The 17,014-nt window shown below is 49.2% G+C and overlaps 1 protein-coding gene and 1 pseudogene across 7 annotated transcripts in view; one reads left to right on the top strand and one right to left on the bottom strand.

Moving 5' to 3' along the window:
- The window catches only part of Rnf213 (ring finger protein 213), a 103,213-nt gene that overhangs the window by 60,776 nt on the left and 25,423 nt on the right, over positions 1 to 17,014 (bottom strand). For all 6 annotated transcript variants that reach the window (XM_029483690.1, XM_029483686.1, XM_029483687.1 and 3 more), the window contains 11 exons: positions 16,302 to 16,499; positions 14,542 to 14,764; positions 13,414 to 13,469; positions 11,740 to 11,893; positions 10,495 to 10,656; positions 8,798 to 8,887; positions 7,472 to 7,594; positions 5,219 to 5,399; positions 3,716 to 3,889; positions 3,223 to 3,372; positions 798 to 1,381 (listed from right to left, as the gene is read on the bottom strand). In XM_029483690.1, coding sequence (XP_029339550.1) covers positions 798 to 1,381; positions 3,223 to 3,372; positions 3,716 to 3,889; positions 5,219 to 5,399; positions 7,472 to 7,594; positions 8,798 to 8,887; positions 10,495 to 10,656; positions 11,740 to 11,893; positions 13,414 to 13,469; positions 14,542 to 14,764; positions 16,302 to 16,499 — 2,095 coding nt within the window. The remainder of the gene's footprint in view (positions 1 to 797; positions 1,382 to 3,222; positions 3,373 to 3,715; positions 3,890 to 5,218; positions 5,400 to 7,471; positions 7,595 to 8,797; positions 8,888 to 10,494; positions 10,657 to 11,739; positions 11,894 to 13,413; positions 13,470 to 14,541; positions 14,765 to 16,301; positions 16,500 to 17,014) is intronic.
- Positions 11,932 to 12,586, top strand: LOC110304764 (annotated as a pseudogene). Its single transcript, XR_002379103.2, has one exon. The product of XR_002379103.2 is annotated as a 40S ribosomal protein S7 pseudogene (transcript).

Raw genomic sequence — 17,014 nt, 5'->3', positions numbered from 1 at the left:
CTAGTCTTCAGGCAGGAGCAGCCAACCCATAGCAAGAGCCTGGTACTTACATCAGGGACCATAGGACTTCCTCCTCCCTGGTCAGCAGTACCTTCCACTTCAGCTTCCCCATATACACACCTCACACTCCACTCCAGAGCTTACATGGTCTTTGAAATCTGTTTCTCACCATCGTACTACCAGACCTGTCTCTCTCCATCTCTGTCTCTGTCTCTCTGTCTGTCTCTCTTATTTCAGCACTTATCTGAAGACAGAGGCAAGTGATCTCTGTGAGTTCAAGGCCAGCCACCACCTAGGTCTACATAGCAACAGCCAGGACAGCCAGCCTACATAGTGAGACCCTGTCTCAAAATAGAGACAAAAGAATTCCCATCTCAGCTCTGCCGGGTGATGTGCTGCTTGCTGCTGCTGTCTAGAGCTGATGCAATTGTATCTGGGACAGATGACCTTCCTTCCTTCTGTGCTCTTATGACCTTTTTAAAGAACATGGCAAAAGAGGCCATGAATTTAAAAGAGAGCAAGGAGAGAGATATACAAAGGAGAGTTTGGAAGGGGGAGAAACGAGTAACTGTAATGTCAGAAAGAGTAAAGTGGAAGAACATGGCCTCCTCTTAGACTGCTGATCCCCCGACGGATGGCCTGAAACCCACTGGTTCAGGAGCTATCATGAAGCAAGATGGAACCTAGGGCTTTGCTGTCCCCAGCTGCTTAAACCACCACCCCAACCACACTGCCAAGCCCCAGACACCTACCCAACCCAAGCCTTCACCCCTCAGCAGAGCCAGCAAACAACTTACAAAGTTTAACAATGGGTTAAGAACACTGAAGTCACCGGTCACACCCAAAGCTCTTCGGACCTGCAAGATGACCTTGGCAGAGCTGACAGCCTGGTGCAGGGTGTGATATTCTTTGATCTGCCCAACACGCTCTGAGATCCAACCTTTTTGGTCCTGGGGGTTCATAGTGCACATGAATTTAAGGTCGTTTTTCAGTTCATCATATTTATCTACAAAGTCTTTGAAGATGGCATCAACTTCAGCAAAGGTGATCTTTCCTGACTTCAGATTCTCATAGAGTGTGTAGAATTTGTCATAACAAGGGTTGTACAGGTATTCCAAGACCTCTGGAAGCAAAACCTTCAACTCTCTGGGGTCCTTATCCAGAGTATTCAGTGACTCTGCTGTTTCTTGCCAGAAGTCCTGGAAGATATGGCTGTCTTTCAGGGAGTCTAGCTTGCTTGCCATTTCTCGGATGTCAGGGCTCAGGCAGTAATGTGTCTCCCTTTTGAAGGATGAGGAATTGGGGAGCTTAATCACGGCTTCATTTAGTTTCTTATTGCTGAGGTCTTGAGAGTGGATTATTTCAATGTTTCCAAAATCCACTATAGAAACCAGAATTAAAGGGTGGGGGTTATTTATGTCAGTTTTCTTGTATTTTATCCTCCCTCTCTCCCCCTGACCCCCCTCATGTGTGTGAGCACATACACACCCCTTTTTGAGACAGATTTTCTGTGTAGCACTGGCTCTCTCTGTTTTACCTGCCTGTTCCCCTGCCGCCGCCCCACCCGTGCTAGGATTAAAGGCCTGTGCTGTGTCATCACCAGCTGGCTTCACCTCTCCTTCTTAGTGTAGGGAAAAGACAAAGTCTGAATATGTAGGCAGGCTGGCTTTCAACTAATTATTCTCCTAATTGCCAGGATTGTGGCCATGCACCAGGGTGAGCAGAGCTAGAGTTTGTCAGCACTGGGGACAGCTCCTGCCGCCCCAAACACTAGGCAAGCCCTCTGCTAAGGACACACAGCACTGGTTCTTCCTCTAGCTGCTTCTCTAAGAAAACAAACACAACCACTGCAGAACATGGACATCTTTCCTCTCCTCTGCCTTGGCTTTGTCAGTTTTCACAATAAGGAAGCTGGGTACACAACTGAGTAAAAAGTCAGTGGGAAACACACACACCTTTCTTCACTCCCTTCTAAGAGCACACTAATTATAAAATAGAAATTATATCTTAAAAGTCAGAAACTGGGGCTGGAGAGATGATGGCTCAGTGGTTAAGAGCACTGTCGCTCTTCCAAAGTTCCTGAGTTCAAATCCCAGCAACCACATGGTGTCTCACAGCCATCCACAATGGGATCTGACACCCTCTTCTGGTGCATCTGAAGACAGCTAAAGGGTACTTAGATATAATAATAAATAAATCTTTTATAAAAAAAAAAAAGTCAGAAGCTGGCTGGTCATGGTAGCACACACCTTTAATCCTAGGCAGAGGTAGGTGGATCTGTGTGAATTTGAGGATAACCTGATTTACATTGCATCCATTAAGGGCAAATGTCATACACAAGGGCTCAGTCACCAGGCCTGCCCCAGCAACACCAGAGACAAGCAGGAGCAACATGCAGGAACTGCAACATGCAGTTCCTAGTGCAGTGACCTACGATGTGCCCACTCCTCCTAGCCAAGCACCTAGACCTAGAACAGACATCCCAGACTTGGAGTGACTGAGACTGCAGGTCATCTGTCTGTCTCTTACTCAGCCAGGTAGATATGCTGTGTCTGCCAGAGTCGAGGGAAGAGGCCGGGGATACGCAAGGGAAGAGGCACAGAGTGCCCCTGCAGGATAAAAGAAAGCCTAGAGCTCCCTGACCGACCTAGTGCTGATGAGGTGCGCTGTCTGGGAGAATTACTGCCCACGGTGGGAAATCAACAGATAGTTCTAGCATAGAAAAGTTGGAGGGATGCTTGCAGGCATGGGAGTGAATAAAAGTCAGACTGATTACCTCTGGCAAATGCAAGTGAACTCCGATTTTAAAAAATTCTGAGCCCCAGAACCCATATAAACCTTGGGTAGGCATGACAGCCTGGCTGTTCCACCCTGGGGAGGCAGGGATGGAAGAATCCCCAGAGCAAACTGGCTAGCAAGGCTAGACACATCAGCAAGCTCTGAATTTGATTGAGGGACCCTGTCTCACTGAATATAGTGAAAGAGGACTCAAGAAAGATTCCCAGGATCTACCCTGGGCTTCCAGATGCACTCCCAAGTGCACATACATAGACACACACACACACACACACACACACGTATGCCCATGCCCCCACCCCTATGGAAATTAAAAATATTGCTGTAAAGCCCCTGCCCTAGCTGCCTCTACTCCGCCCCCACTGTGCCTTCCTCTGCCCTTCACCCTGAGGCCCCTCAGTCTTCAGTGCCACTCCTGGAGCCCACCTTGCACAAGGTGTTTCACTCTTCCGAGCTGCCTCAGGAGGCTCTCCACGTATCTCTTCTCTTGCTTGAGGAACAGCAGATCATCCCTTCTCCTTTTCAGTAAGCTCTTCACATCACAGGCTTTCTCTTGGGATGGCAGCCGCCTTCTATCTGGAAAGTATGTGACAGCTCACACAATCCTGTAAGTCTTCCATGTAATCACATTCCACTGCCTTTCTCTAAACGTGCTCCATGCCAGGGCCATGAGAAGGGAGCAGCAAGACTTGAGCTCAGCTAGTCTATGAAGATGGTGGCAGAGCAGGTTCTGCTGCCTTGATCCTACTGCTCTCTCATGACACTCCCCACAATAACTAAGCTCCCAGGCTCTCTGGCAAGAGCTGCTGGCAGTTACAGAGCCCAGAAACATACCCTGACCACAAAATGGCATACCCAAGCTTTCACCCTCTTTCCGTTGCTCAGCCGCCTAAAGGTGTTATCTCAATTTGGTACTTACTTAAGTTCCAGATGTCAAGAAACTGACTCTGGTGCTCAAGGATCAGCTCCAGCTGTCCAACCACAATGGTGCCATTTTCAAGTTCCCCTGCAACCTTCTGGAACACAGACTCAGCAGTGGCCATCAGCTGCCTGCCTTCCTCCGTGATGTTGTCTATGATTTTCTCATTGGTTCCTGCTCAGAAGGAGAGCACACGGTTCAGAGCCTGGGTCTCCTGAGCCATCAGTTCCCACCCATCGGTTCCCTGATGACTCCTCCTGCTACGGCGGCGCTCAGGCAGTCTCCAGAGACATCACTTGACCGGTGCACTGCTACTCGTTCTCCTGCACAGCCTGGCCATCATGCTCCCCATCTCTGTGAAACTTACAACTTAGATGACAAGATTTTAAATACATTTACTTAACTCGCAGAGGCAGGCGAATCTCTGGGATTTCAAGGCTAGCCTGTTCTACAAAGAGAGTTCCAGGACACCAGAGCTGTTACATAGAAAAACCCTATCTCAAATAAATACATTCATAATTTAAAAATTAAATAATAAAAATGATCTTGTTTATCTGAAACATTGAAAACCAAGCAGCCTTATCCAGCACTGTAAATCCATGAAACAACTGGGCATGTGACGCACACCTTGAATCCCCAGCACTCTGCAAGTATAGGCAGGTGCGTCTCTGTGAGTTCGAAACCAGCCCGGTCTCCATAGACCAGCCAAGGCTACATAGTGAGAGTCAGCCTCAGAAAAAGAAAACCAAAAAACCTGCAACAACTGGGATGCTCTGCAGCAGATGGACAGATCAAGAAACTTCAGCAGCTCTATGATAAAAGCAGAATTCAGCTGCCAAGCAACAAGGAGACAGGAGGAGCTTCGAATGTGAGTGCTGTCCATGAACAGTCACACATGTTCTCTAAGTCCACACATGTTAATGATTCCATAAACTACAGGAGAGAGAATAAAGAGGAGGGCCACAGATCCTTGGGACAATGAGTTTATTGTGTATGACACTGCGATGCACCAAACATGCTGTCATGCACCTATTAAAGCCCAGGGCGCCCTTCGAACCCCGACTTGACAAAAGTGTGCCAACACTGCCCAGCTCAACCATTACAAAGGCCACACCACACATTGCGGATGTGAACAGCAGGACAGGGTGCTGGGAACTATGTTTCCTGATGAGTCTTTCTAGAAAACTATTGATTGAAAACACACAGACTCTCAAGCTAACAGCAAATGCATATGGCAACCACCTCAGCAGTAACACTTTTTTGCCTCACACCTCACCGACCATGAGGGGCTCTCTGTTTGAGCTTTTCAAGATCCGGCAAAACTGAGACTTACAACCTGACCTAGGATTTTAGTGCCAAACCCAGCACCTTACCATGACAGGATCTAAAAGAGCAACCCTGCCTGTGCAGGTCCCTCCACTCTCCCTGATCAGCACATGGCAGCTGAAATGTCCAGGCCAGGACACCACCCTCCCCAAGCTCCCCACAAACACCAGAACATACCACACAGTTTGAAGAGCTGCCTCACATCTGGCCACTTGAGAAGGTATTTGAAGATCTCATCCACGTCAAACACAGGCTCCCCGTTATGCACAGGCCATGACTTGGTTATCACGGCAGACAAGAGGGTTCCAAATTTCTGCAAGTCTTGACAGGAGAGTCCCTCAAGCACACTGGTCTGAGACTATTAAAAAAAAAAAAAGAGTCAAACAAGACATAGTAATGTCTTATTAGTTTGTTTTGAAATAAGAGAAACATGAAAACTGCGTATGGTGGTACTTATTGATAATCCTGGCATTTGGAAAGCGGAAGTTGTAGGCCAGCTACACAGAAAATGCAAGGCCAAGCCCAGGCTAACTGAGAGCCCTCTCCTCACACACTTAAGACCTCATCTTAAAAAGTAATCTTTTCCTAAGTTATCCTTGGAGGACTGACTGCAGGTGATGGGCTAGTTACAGAAGAGGATAGGAAGCCTGCTGTCTCTCCAGTTCAGGGTCCAGTGGAAGCTCCACGGCCCGCAGCCATTCCGCGCTGACTGCCGACAAGTCCGCTGAGTCCATACTCCAGAGCTGCTTACTTTCACTGTGTGGTTTTGTGCTTCTCTGTTTTAACTGCAACTTTTTTTTTTAAAGATTTATTTATTGATTATATGTAAGTACACTGTAGCTGTCTTCAGACACTCCAGAAGAGGGCGCCAGATCTCGTTACGGATGGTTGTGAGCCACCATGTGGTTGCTGGGATTTGAACTCTGGACCTTCGGAAGAGCAGTCGGGTGCTCTTACCCACTGAGCCATCTCACCAGCCCTAACTGCAACTTTTTTATATTTTTTTTCTTTTTAAGTTTTCAATAATATTTGACATGTACTCAAAGTAGTTCACAGAGCCTCAAAAGGAAAATGTCTTAATGGGGTATAAAACAATGGCTAAATGCTTACCTACTGTGTGTAAAGCCGGGTTCAATGTTCTATACCACTCAACACACACACAAAACATAGAATAGAAGTAAGAAAGTGCAGGCCAGAGAGATGGCTGAGTGAGTAAAAGTGCCTCTGCCAAACTTCAGAGCATGAGTTCTTCCCTTGTGTCCCACAAGATGGAAGGAGAGAACTAGCCACCAAGAGATACCGTCTGATCTCCATGCACATGGGCCATGGCTGGCAGGCACGCAGGCACACATGCTTGCACACGCATGCACACATACACACACAAACACACAGGCACACCAAATTGTTAAGTAAAAAGTGTAACAGTAACATTTCTTGGAACCCTCTCCTCACACACTGCCAGCAGGATTTTGACAAGGTGCTGGGGCCAGTCATTTGCACAGCGCAAGCTCTCTGACAAATGATCCTAGGAAGCTAGCTCTCCACATACACAAACTGGCCCTTTACCTCACTCCTGACCCTGGAGCATGGGGCTTGCTCACAAGCCTGGCCCTTGTCTCCGTCTCCACCACCGAAGAAGCAAGAATCAACAGAGAGGAACACAACCCGGCAGTGCTGCTCATGGGGATGGAACTGAGGCAGGCAGGCCAACCGGCAGTGCTGCTCATGGGGATGGAACTGAGGCAGGCAGAGCAACCGGCAGTGCTGCTCACAGGGTTACACAAACCGGCAGTGCTGCTCATGGGGATGGAACTGAGGCAGGCAGAGCGACCGGCAGTGCTGCTCACAGGGTTACACAACCCAGCAGTGCTGCTCATGGGGATGGAACTGAGGCAGGCAGAGCGACCGGCAGTGCTGCTCACAGGGTCACACAAACCGGCAGTGCTGCTCAAGGGGTGCAACTGATGCTCAGCTGGGGAGATGGCCTGGCAGGGGTAACTGATGCTCAGCTGGGGAGATGGCTGGGCAGGGTCTGTGCAGGCGGCCAAGAAGCTTCTTTTGGTTTTGTTTTGAGATTCAAAGTCTCACCATGTAGCCCTGACTGGCCTGACCCTGGCTACATAGACAAGGCTGGTATTGATCTCAGGGACCCACCTGCTTCTGTCTCCCAAATACTAGGATTAAAGGCACGTGCCACCACGCCTAGCCTAGCAGCTGTGGTTCTGAGTGACACCTAACAGCCCAGAGAAGAGGAAACCATGCTATTTCTCAAGCAGTTGGAAGCGAATACTGGATCTTAGCATATGCTTGTCTCTAGGCACAAAGGAGGGTGAGCCAATGCAGTAGGGTCTCAGAACAAGCAGGCTTAAGCAGACCTTGACAGGCCACATCAGAACCCCCCTGTAAACCCATGCAGGAAAGACTAGTGACCTGGCAGGCAGAGCTCACAGCCTCGATGACACACTTCTCAAAGCTCCTCGACACACTGTCATGGAGTCCTCCGTCACGACACTGACTGCTGCAGAAGAAGGAGATCTGCAAACGGGGAGGCTCCTGCAGACAAGGAGGGAGGAATGAGGGCTGCAGGGTACCTCACTTCTACACCCCAAGGGAACACCCTGGGTCTTCACTGTCTCTGTGAGCACACATACTGTGCAAGTTCACAAGCTATCCAAGGAAAAGAGTGTCTGTAGCGCCACATGGTGGCTCTGGCCTGCTGTCCCAGAACCTGAGAGGCCACAGCAGGAGGAATTGCTGGGAGCTTGAAGCCAGCCTGGAATAGAGTGAGGCCATTTCAAAAACCCAAAACTTGTAGAGCCCTTTGTCCCACTCTGCGCAAAGCAAAAACCTGCCAGCACCAGTGCTTGTAAAAACAGGTATATTTTAAAATATAAGCCATTTTCCTAAGATTTGGATAAAACATTCATTATCATATTAAAAAATGATTTTCAAGGGCTGGAGAGATGGCTCAGTGGTTAAGAACATTGACTGCTCTTCCAGAGGTCCTTAGTTCAATTCCCAGTAACCACATGGTAGCTCACAACCATCTGTAATGGGATCTGATGCCCTCTTCTGGTGTCTCTGAAGTCAGCTATACTGTACTTATATATATATATATGTAATGTGTGTGTGTGTGTGTGTGTGTGTATCTTTAAAAAAAAATAAATCTTTAAAAAAACTAAAAATTGCCGGGCGTGGTGGTGCACGCCTTTAATCCCAGCACTCGGGAGGCAGAGGCAGGCGGATTTCTGAGTTCGAGGCCAGCCTGGTCTACAGAGTGAGTTCCAGGACAGCCAGGGCTACACAGAGAAACCCTGTCTCAAAAAAAAAAAAAAAAAAAAAAACCTAAAAATTAAAAACTGATTTTCCATGTCAGAAGCCTTCATTATTCACACTGAAGAACGTGGTGTGTGTGTGTGTGTGTGTGTGTGTGTCCCTCCATTGAAGCTGTTTCTATTAACTGCCCAATGCAGTGTCTGCAAGAGTGCAAGAGGACTTCCCTGTATATGATTAGGATCTCCATCATGACAAAACCCTGTCTTTAGTCTTCTAAGGCCATCACAAAAGAACTTTGACATTTGTTCTTCTGAAATCAAAAGTCAGTGACCAAATCAGAAACATGTCTAAAGTCATGGCTGCCTCACCACCATGAGCCTTGACACTCAAGTGCACCACTCACAACTGCTGTATACGTTAGGTGGCTGGCCTCCTCTACAGTCCTTTGTCTCCCAGGAAGAGTGCCCTGACGTCAGGTACCTGCTTGAGCCTCCCTTCCATGTCTCCCAGCAATGATCCCTTCCAGCCATGCTTCTCTGGGAAGCTGATTTCCACCAGCCGTCGCCAGACCTGCAAAATTAGAGTGACATCCACAAGGTAGGAAAGAAAAGCAAACTGACAGCCAGGCACAGTATGCCAATCTGTGGTCCTGCATACGTGGGGATTGGAAGCAGGAAGATCACTGAAGTCCAAGAGTTTTGAGGCTGACCTGGACACCACAGGAAGACCCTGTCTTGAGAGAAAAGGCAGGTGCGTGCTATTATAGCAGTATAAAGAGCTAAGAGCACCAGGCCTCAAGAACAATACGGCTCTCGGATCCTCACTGTCACTGTTGAACTATGTCACTGGTGTGTCAGGGCCACCACCACCCTCCCAGTGTGTCACTGCTCTTTGTTTAGAAAGGGTCTCCCCCAATGCTCATTCTGAAAAGTTTCAGACAGGGACACTAGCAGATACATGTGTCTTCCATAAAAGAATACAGAACACTGGGTGTGACGGCACCCACCTTTACTCCCCGTGCTGAGGAAGCAGAGGCAGGAGAATCTCTGTGAGTTCAAGGCCAATCTGGGCTACACAGCAAATTCCAGGACAGTTATAACTTTAAAAAAACAAAGCCGGGCAGTGGTGGCGCACACCTTTGATCCCAGAACCTGGGAGGCAGAGGCAGGCAGATTTCTGGGTTCGAGGCCAGCCTGGTCTACAGAGTGAGTTCCAGGACAGCCAGGGCTACACAGAGAAACCCTGTCTCGAAAAAAAAACAAAAGAATAAATGAACAAAAAACAAAACCAAAACAGAACAAAACAAAACAAAACAAAAAAAAAACCCTGCCACTAAGAGAACTAAAAAACAAAACAAAAGTACAGATAAGCTCACTCCACTTATGCACTAATACAGAATTAGATATTAGAAAGCCTTCAGTGTATTCTTTTCAAAATACAGTCACTTTTGCATTACACGGTGCTGCCGAGATAGCCGGGACAGCCACAGGGCTCTACCTGATTCCCCAGTCCTTGGTCACATCTTACACAAGTGTCAGGACTGAAAAACTGACTAAAACCTAATCTCCAGGCTTTGGGTAGAGGGTCTCTACCTTTTCTGCACGTTTCCTTTTGCCAGCTCAGGATGAACCTTTCATACCTGTGACTGTCATATTAGCCGCAGGCATCATGTGCTTCTCATACCTGTGACTGTCATATTACCTGCAGGCACCATGTGCTTCTCATACCTGTGACTGTCATATTACCTGCAGGCACCATGTGCTTCTGGAACACTTCCAGGTGGTGAACCCAGCAGCTGCCCAAACCCAAGCCCATCTGCAGGACAGCCTTTCTGCAGGCACATCTGGCTTTTTCCCCACAGAACTTCCTTTCTACCCTCTGCCATCCATTTCGATGTCACACACCTAGCTTACAGCTCCAACATGGCCTCCCACATCCCCAGCTGTAAGCAGCATTCCTGACACTGTACCTCCATCACCTCACAGCAAGGGGACCAGCCAGGCCCAGCATCACTTCCCATCAGGCCATGGGTTGTCAAGGTCCCTTCTTTACAGAAGGAACTCCCTGGCTAGAGTTCAGGCCATGATCACAGCTCTTGATCAGTAGTGATGGTCCCCAGTCCCTTATGTCCACACCTATATGCCTTTGGCAGCTTTGTAGCTCCCGGGAAGGCTTACCGCCATCTCTTCAGAATAGATAAGTCGGACAGAGGCTGAGCTGAAGAGCATGCGACTTTTAAACAAGCTGCGCAGCCAGTTTCTTGTGATGGCCAGGGCCTCCTGAAGGGTGCTTGTCACCAAGTCTTCATAAGATTTTTCGGCCAGCCCCTCGTCAGTATGCTGTGGACACAATTTCAAAATCTATAGTCACCATCAATCCTGATGGCCTGAGTCTGATCCCCAGAACCCATATGATGGAAGAAGAAAATTGACTCTTACAAGTAGTCCTGACTTCCAGACCCACACCATGGTGTTGGCTCTGTGTCTCTGTCTGGGTCTTCCTCACATACACGCATGCGTGCACAAGCAAATGCATACACATGCATACATACACGCAGTATAAATTTTGTGAAGAAAAACTAAAAGGAATAACATTAAAATATACATTTAACTATCTCCCATCGATAAAGTCAGAGTTGTGTTTGTGAAGAAAGCGACAGTGAAAAAGTCCGCTAGCATTTCCAAATGGAGGTGCACAGACTCAGGTGGGGGAGTGACCCACAACAATGAGAGAACACTATCTCAGCTGCACAAGGCAACTGAAGATAACAAGAAGAATCAAGTTCAGAAGCCGGGCGTGGTGGTGCACGCTTTTAATCCCAGCAGAGGCAGGCGGATTTCTGAGTTCGAGGCCTGGTCTACAGAGTGAGTTCCAGAACAGCCAGGGCTACACAGAGAAACCCTGTCTCGAAAAACCAAAAAAAAAAAAAAAAAAAAGAATCAAGTTCAAAGAGAGGTAGGAAGATCTGAGGAGGCAGCCAGGGAATGCAGCTCTCTCCGGCAAGCACAGAGGACTGCAAGCTGGTGAAGGTACAGGTGTACTGGGCCACCTCTAGGGACACCAATTTTGTTCCTCAGTTTAACTTAAATATAAAGAAAGTTCCCAAGGGGAAAACAAGGAGTGGACCTGTGCTCAGGGTAGGATGGTCCCCAGTGTGTTCTGTCAACAGTGGGAAAGAAGTACCCAGTTAACAGTGGGGTTCTGCTCTTTAGCTTGCCCTTGGACATCAGAAGCCTGGCCTACTGCCTCCCTCTCTCCCTCCAACCCAAGCCCCAGAACTGCCTCCAGCCCAGAGAGAGCTCAGCTGGAGCAGAGCCTCAGTCAACTCCCTCATGGCTGAATCAGCTCGGATTCCCTTTCAAATTGAGGTTACCGGAAGCCTACACCTCCAATACAGTGTCAGACAAACAAGTCCCACTCACCCCTGGAGGACTGAGCTTAAGCAGTTTACAGATAAGCTCAGCAGACAGGGCAGGAATCTCAAAGAACTGGTGGTTAGCTGTGATGTTGCAGACAGTTTCATGGAGGATCAAACACTCAGTCAAGTAGATCTGTAGCAGGTTCTCCCCAAAGATCCTACCCAAAAAAGTACAGAGAAATCATTGAAATAGGTGAGAAATGTCTTTCTAAGCCGGCGATCCGTCAGGGCGAAGCCATGTTCAGCTCGAGCGCCAAGATCGTGAAGCCCAATGGCGAGAAGCCGGACGAGTTCGAGTCTGGCATCTCTCAGGCGCTGCTCGAGCTGGAGATGAACTCCGATCTCAAGGCACAGCTGCGGGAACTCAACATCACCGCAGCCAAGGAAATTGAAGTTGGTGGTGGTCGGAAAGCTATCATAATTTTTGTACCAGTTCCTCAGCTTAAATCTTTCCAGAAAATCCAAGTCCGGCTAGTTCGTGAATTGGAGAAGTTCAGTGGCAAGCACGTGGTCTTCATTGCTCAGAGGAGGATTTTGCCCAAGCCAACCCGGAAAAGCCGTACGAAAAATAAGCAGAAGCGCCCCAGAAGCCGCACCCTGACAGCAGTGCATGACGCCATCCTTGAGGACTTAGTCTTCCCAAGTGAAATTGTGGGTAAGAGGATCCGTGTGAAACTGGATGGCAGCCGGCTCATAAAAGTTCACTTAGACAAAGCACAGCAGAACAACGTGGAACACAAGGTTGAAACTTTTTCTGGCGTGTACAAGAAGCTCACAGGCAAGGATGTTAATTTTGAATTCCCAGAGTTTCAGTTGTAAAGAAAATGACTGAATAAAGTGTCATTCATAGTTAAAAAAAAAAAAAAAAGAAAGAAATAGGTGAGAAATGAGAATAGGGAAGAGGGGAAGAAAAAGGTTAAATTAAAAAGAGCGGGTCCTCTGTGTGGGGTGTCTCCTGGCCTACACGTGCTGGTTCGTGTTTACTGAGTGTGTTTGCACACGGGGCAAGCAGGGGTTTAACTACTCAGCATGCCTGACACGCTGGGTTTCAATCCTCAGTTTGCAAAAGAAAAAGGGGGTGGAGGCTGGAGAAAGGGCTCAGTAGTCAAAAGCACTTGCTGTACTATCAGAGGACTTAAAGTCTGGGTCCCCACAGAACAAATGTCTGTGACTCCAACTCATGACAGCTGCAGGCTGAAGTCAAAGCAGACAAATCTGACCATCAGCACTGGTCTCTCCCCACTTGCTGACTTCAGATGCAGCTCGAGACCTGCTTCCTGCTCCCCTGCCAGGGCTTCCCCACCGGTGTGGACTGTAGCCCTCAAACAGTGAGAGAGAACACACCCTTCCTCCCGCTGCCTGTGCTCGGCTCCTGGTCAGAGCCAAGGGAATAGGAAGTCATACGATCACGTTTGCCTTCTCCAAACTCCTGATTGCCTCCAGATGGAAGCCAGGACTCGGGAAGTACAGTGAAGGGACACACAGCAAATGGAGCAGGGGCAAACCTTGATCAGCCAGAGCTGGACACACAGCGCTTCATAGCTTGGAAAGTGTGGTGTTGCTTTACAATCTCCCCAGTGAGGCAGCATGTGTGCAGGAAGCTGTGGCCAGCAGGGACAGCCACCATTCCTCCCAGAGCTGTGTGGAAGACAAAGCTGCCCTTGGCCTCCCTACTTACCTGTGCTGATAAATGTCCACAAGGTGCATCAGCATTTTAAAGATGTTCTCGACATCCTAAGACAGTGAAGAGAAGGGAGGATGTAATCTTGACGTGGCTGTGTTTGTGGAGATTGAGCCAAGAAAAGAAAGGCCTCTGGACACACAGAGCACTGATTGATTCCAAACAGCTACTCTTCCGCCTCACATTAGTAAAGTCACAATACAAAATTGCCCAGCTTGCTGTTTTCTGAGCATGCCGGTGTGTGTGTGTGTGTGTGTGTGCACACGTGTGTAGTAGACTGTGTTTACTCAGAAGCCATCCATTTGCTTCTGAGACAACATCTCTCCTTAGCTTCGAAATCACCAGTTAAGTAGCTGGATAGTAAGCAAGGATCTGCCCCCTGTAAGTGCAGGCCACAGTGTGCTGGGAGTCAGTGTGGCTCCATTCATTCAGATCCTCAAGCTTGTGTGGCAGGCAGGCACTTTACCAAATGGACCGTCACCCAGCCCGATAGACCCATGCTCTATGTGTATCTCAGGTCACACCCACCCTGCCTTAGAGTTCCACCAAGCACAGCTGTTGAAAGAAATTAAGATAGAAGTTGAAAAAGCTATTGATAAACTCAGGCAAACCAACCTTTGCCCACAGGGAACATCACCACACCTAGCAGAACCAATGTCATTACATCTGACTAAATCTACACGCCACCCCCACCTCACCCCTCTCGTGTGTGTGTGTGTGTGTGTGTGTGTGTGTGTGTGTGTGTGTGTGTGTGTATTTTCACTCCTCACTCACTCACCTCTCTTTCCTTAGGCTTGTGGNACCTCTCTTTCCTTAGGCTTGTGGTGCTAAGGATGAGATTCGGGCTTTTGCTCTACCACTGAGTGCTCCCCGCCCTGTGGCAGTTAACCTGTTCTCTCTCTCTCTCTCTCTCTCTCTGTGTGTGTGTGTGTGTGTGTGTGTGTGTGTGTGTGTGTGTGTGTGTGTGTGTATTTTCACTCCTCACTCACTCACCTCTCTTTCCTTAGGCTTGTGGTGCTAAGGATGAGATTCGGGCTTTTGCTCTACCACTGAGTGCTCCCCGCCCTGTGGCAGTTAACCTGTTCTTCCTAAGCCAGCACTTGCTAACCTGTCCCCACAACACACCTCCATGTTCTGGTTTGAGATCTTCCCTAGCCCTGGAAGACGGTATGAAATCCCTTGCAAACAGTCCAGGACCCGCGCGGGCACATCACTCAGGTAGTCTGTGGAGTTCTCCAAGTAGGAAGATAAGCTTTCAAGAGGGACCACGCTGAGCCAGGAGCGGAAGAGGTACTCATCCACGCGCAGCAGGGCCATCTTACTCTGCATGAACTGGAGGGCCTGGCTCCTGGGGAAAGGCAACACACGGCACGGTGAGACGGCAGCAGTCAGGACAGCAGGCTCTGATCTGAAGGGTTGCAATGCTTCATGGGAAACAAGTGTCAAGGTACCCCTGAAGACTGGATGATTCCCTCCAGACCATGAGGGGCTCTCTGCTTCATCCTGTACCATATCAGGGGCAGAACTGGATGGAGCAGCAAGCTTTGTGTGGATTCAGTTGGCAGAAACTGAGACCCAAGAGCCCAGGGTGACTGCTCATCCCTGTCGCTGTGGTCAGCCTGCATCAGGCTCCAATCCAACAACTGTCTTGGTTCTTAGCCCCACACCACCACCACTGGATGTCACCACACACTGTAAGGTGGTCATGGTCCTGACCCCTGTACACGTTTCTACCCAAGACTCCACCAAAGCCACCACCCCAGAGGCCAAGGTTCACCATGATGCGCCACAACACAACATGCTGCTGTTATTCCTAAAGTTCTGGGAAAGACAGCAGCCACCTCCTCTGGCTGAAGCAGACAGTACCCTGGGCATCTTGGCAGGGGATGTGGGACTTCCTCCATAATGCTACTCTCCAATGTGCCGCAGCTGGCCACCTCCCACACAGAGTACAGACGATGTTTGTCACTCTCTGAGCTACACCCATCCCTGACCAGGGGTCTGCAAGGCTAAGTGGAGTTAACAGTTGACTGTGCTCAGGATCACTTGAGGTCTTACCTTCTGTTTTATCAAATAACCTATACTCAGTAACTTATGGAAATTGGAAGCTGAAAATAAGGATCCAAGTGCAAGCAGCCGGCAGCAGTGATGGTGCTTCCTAACAGGCCGGGGGAGATGTTGTAAAAATACACTTTTTCTTCTAAGTTCTACTTAGTGTCACAGGCTTCTCAAAAACTTCAAATTCTACCCCCACTGCCATAAACTTACCATATGATATATGAAATTAATGCACGCATGCATGTGCATGCTCGTCAAAGAAAAAAGTATAGATTTGATACCTTGAATCTAATTTTCCTATGGAACTCTTTTTGTTTGATTGTTATGTTGTTTTTCAAGACAGGGTTTCTCTGCATGTCTCTGGCTGTCCTGGTACGCACTCTGTATTCAAGGGTGGCCTCGCCCCCAGAGATCCACCTGCCTCTGCTTCTGCTTCTGCTTCTGCCTCTGGCCCCTGGCCCCTGGCCCCTGGCCCCTGGCCTCTGGCCTCTGCCTCTGGCCTCTGGCCTCTGGCCCCTGGCCCCTGACCCCTGGCCCTTGGCCTCTGCCCCTGGCCTCTGGCCTCTGGCCTCTGGCCTCTGCCTCCCAAGTGCTAGGAGTGAAGGCTTCAGCAGGTCCTAAAGCACACAAAGCACCCGTGTTGTCATTGGCACTGAAATGTACGCCACCCCCAGCTCCGGGCTGCTGACAGTCAAATTGTTCTTCGTAACTATGCTGATGGTGAAGGACCCTTGTTCCTGCTGTCCTCGGGGGGGTGGGAACAGGGTCAGTGCATGTGCAGCCTGGGGATCTGGGATTGGTGTCAGAGGTGCAGCTCTTCAGCTTACCTAGTGGGTGCTTTGTCCCGAAACTCTGAGAAGGAGATTCCTTCAAGGCCTGCCCAGGTGTCCTCGGGCTGGCTCTTGGAGTTCTTCTTGGGTGGAGACTTCTGCATGCAGGCGTGCAGGAGAGGTAAGATGCCCAGCCAACGGTCACACCTCTCGTCTATGCACCTGAGGCATAGGTTTGTCAAGTATATACGCCATCTAGAAGGGAATGAAGGAGTCGGTGAGGGGAGGATGGGCCCAGTGGTGTATGACCACCACCTACAGAGCCCAAGGTACACTGTGCATGACTGGACAGGGTCCACACCAGGACATGGTTCTGTCATAAGAAAGACAGGGTATTCCAGCCCCACTCCTAAAGCAACCCTCAACGAATCCCCAGAGCAGATTCCTACCAGAGTCCTCACCTACACTGCACAGCTGAGGGAATGTCTAAAACACAGGAAGCCAAGCAAGGGCTGCCCAGGGAAGGCCGTCTGATGTGACTTTCAAGTCTTATCAAACCAGCCTCAAGGGATGCTGTGAAAGCCCAAGCCGGGGTCACTGTGCTCAAGGGGGGGGGGGTCACCTCCAAATGTGCTGTTAACAAGCTTCCTAGTCCGAGTGGCCCAGGGAGAGCCCAGGAAACACATCCCAGCTTCCGTAGACGCTGAGACGCCCAGGCAAGCACTGAGAATTCATCTTGTACTCTATGTTCCCCTGACTGAGATGCCTAG

Source organism: Mus caroli, chromosome 11, assembly GCF_900094665.2.
Source record: "Mus caroli chromosome 11, CAROLI_EIJ_v1.1, whole genome shotgun sequence".
In the NCBI taxonomy this organism is placed as follows: Eukaryota; Metazoa; Chordata; class Mammalia; order Rodentia; family Muridae; genus Mus; species Mus caroli.
This window is presented reverse-complemented; position numbering and strand designations above follow the sequence as displayed.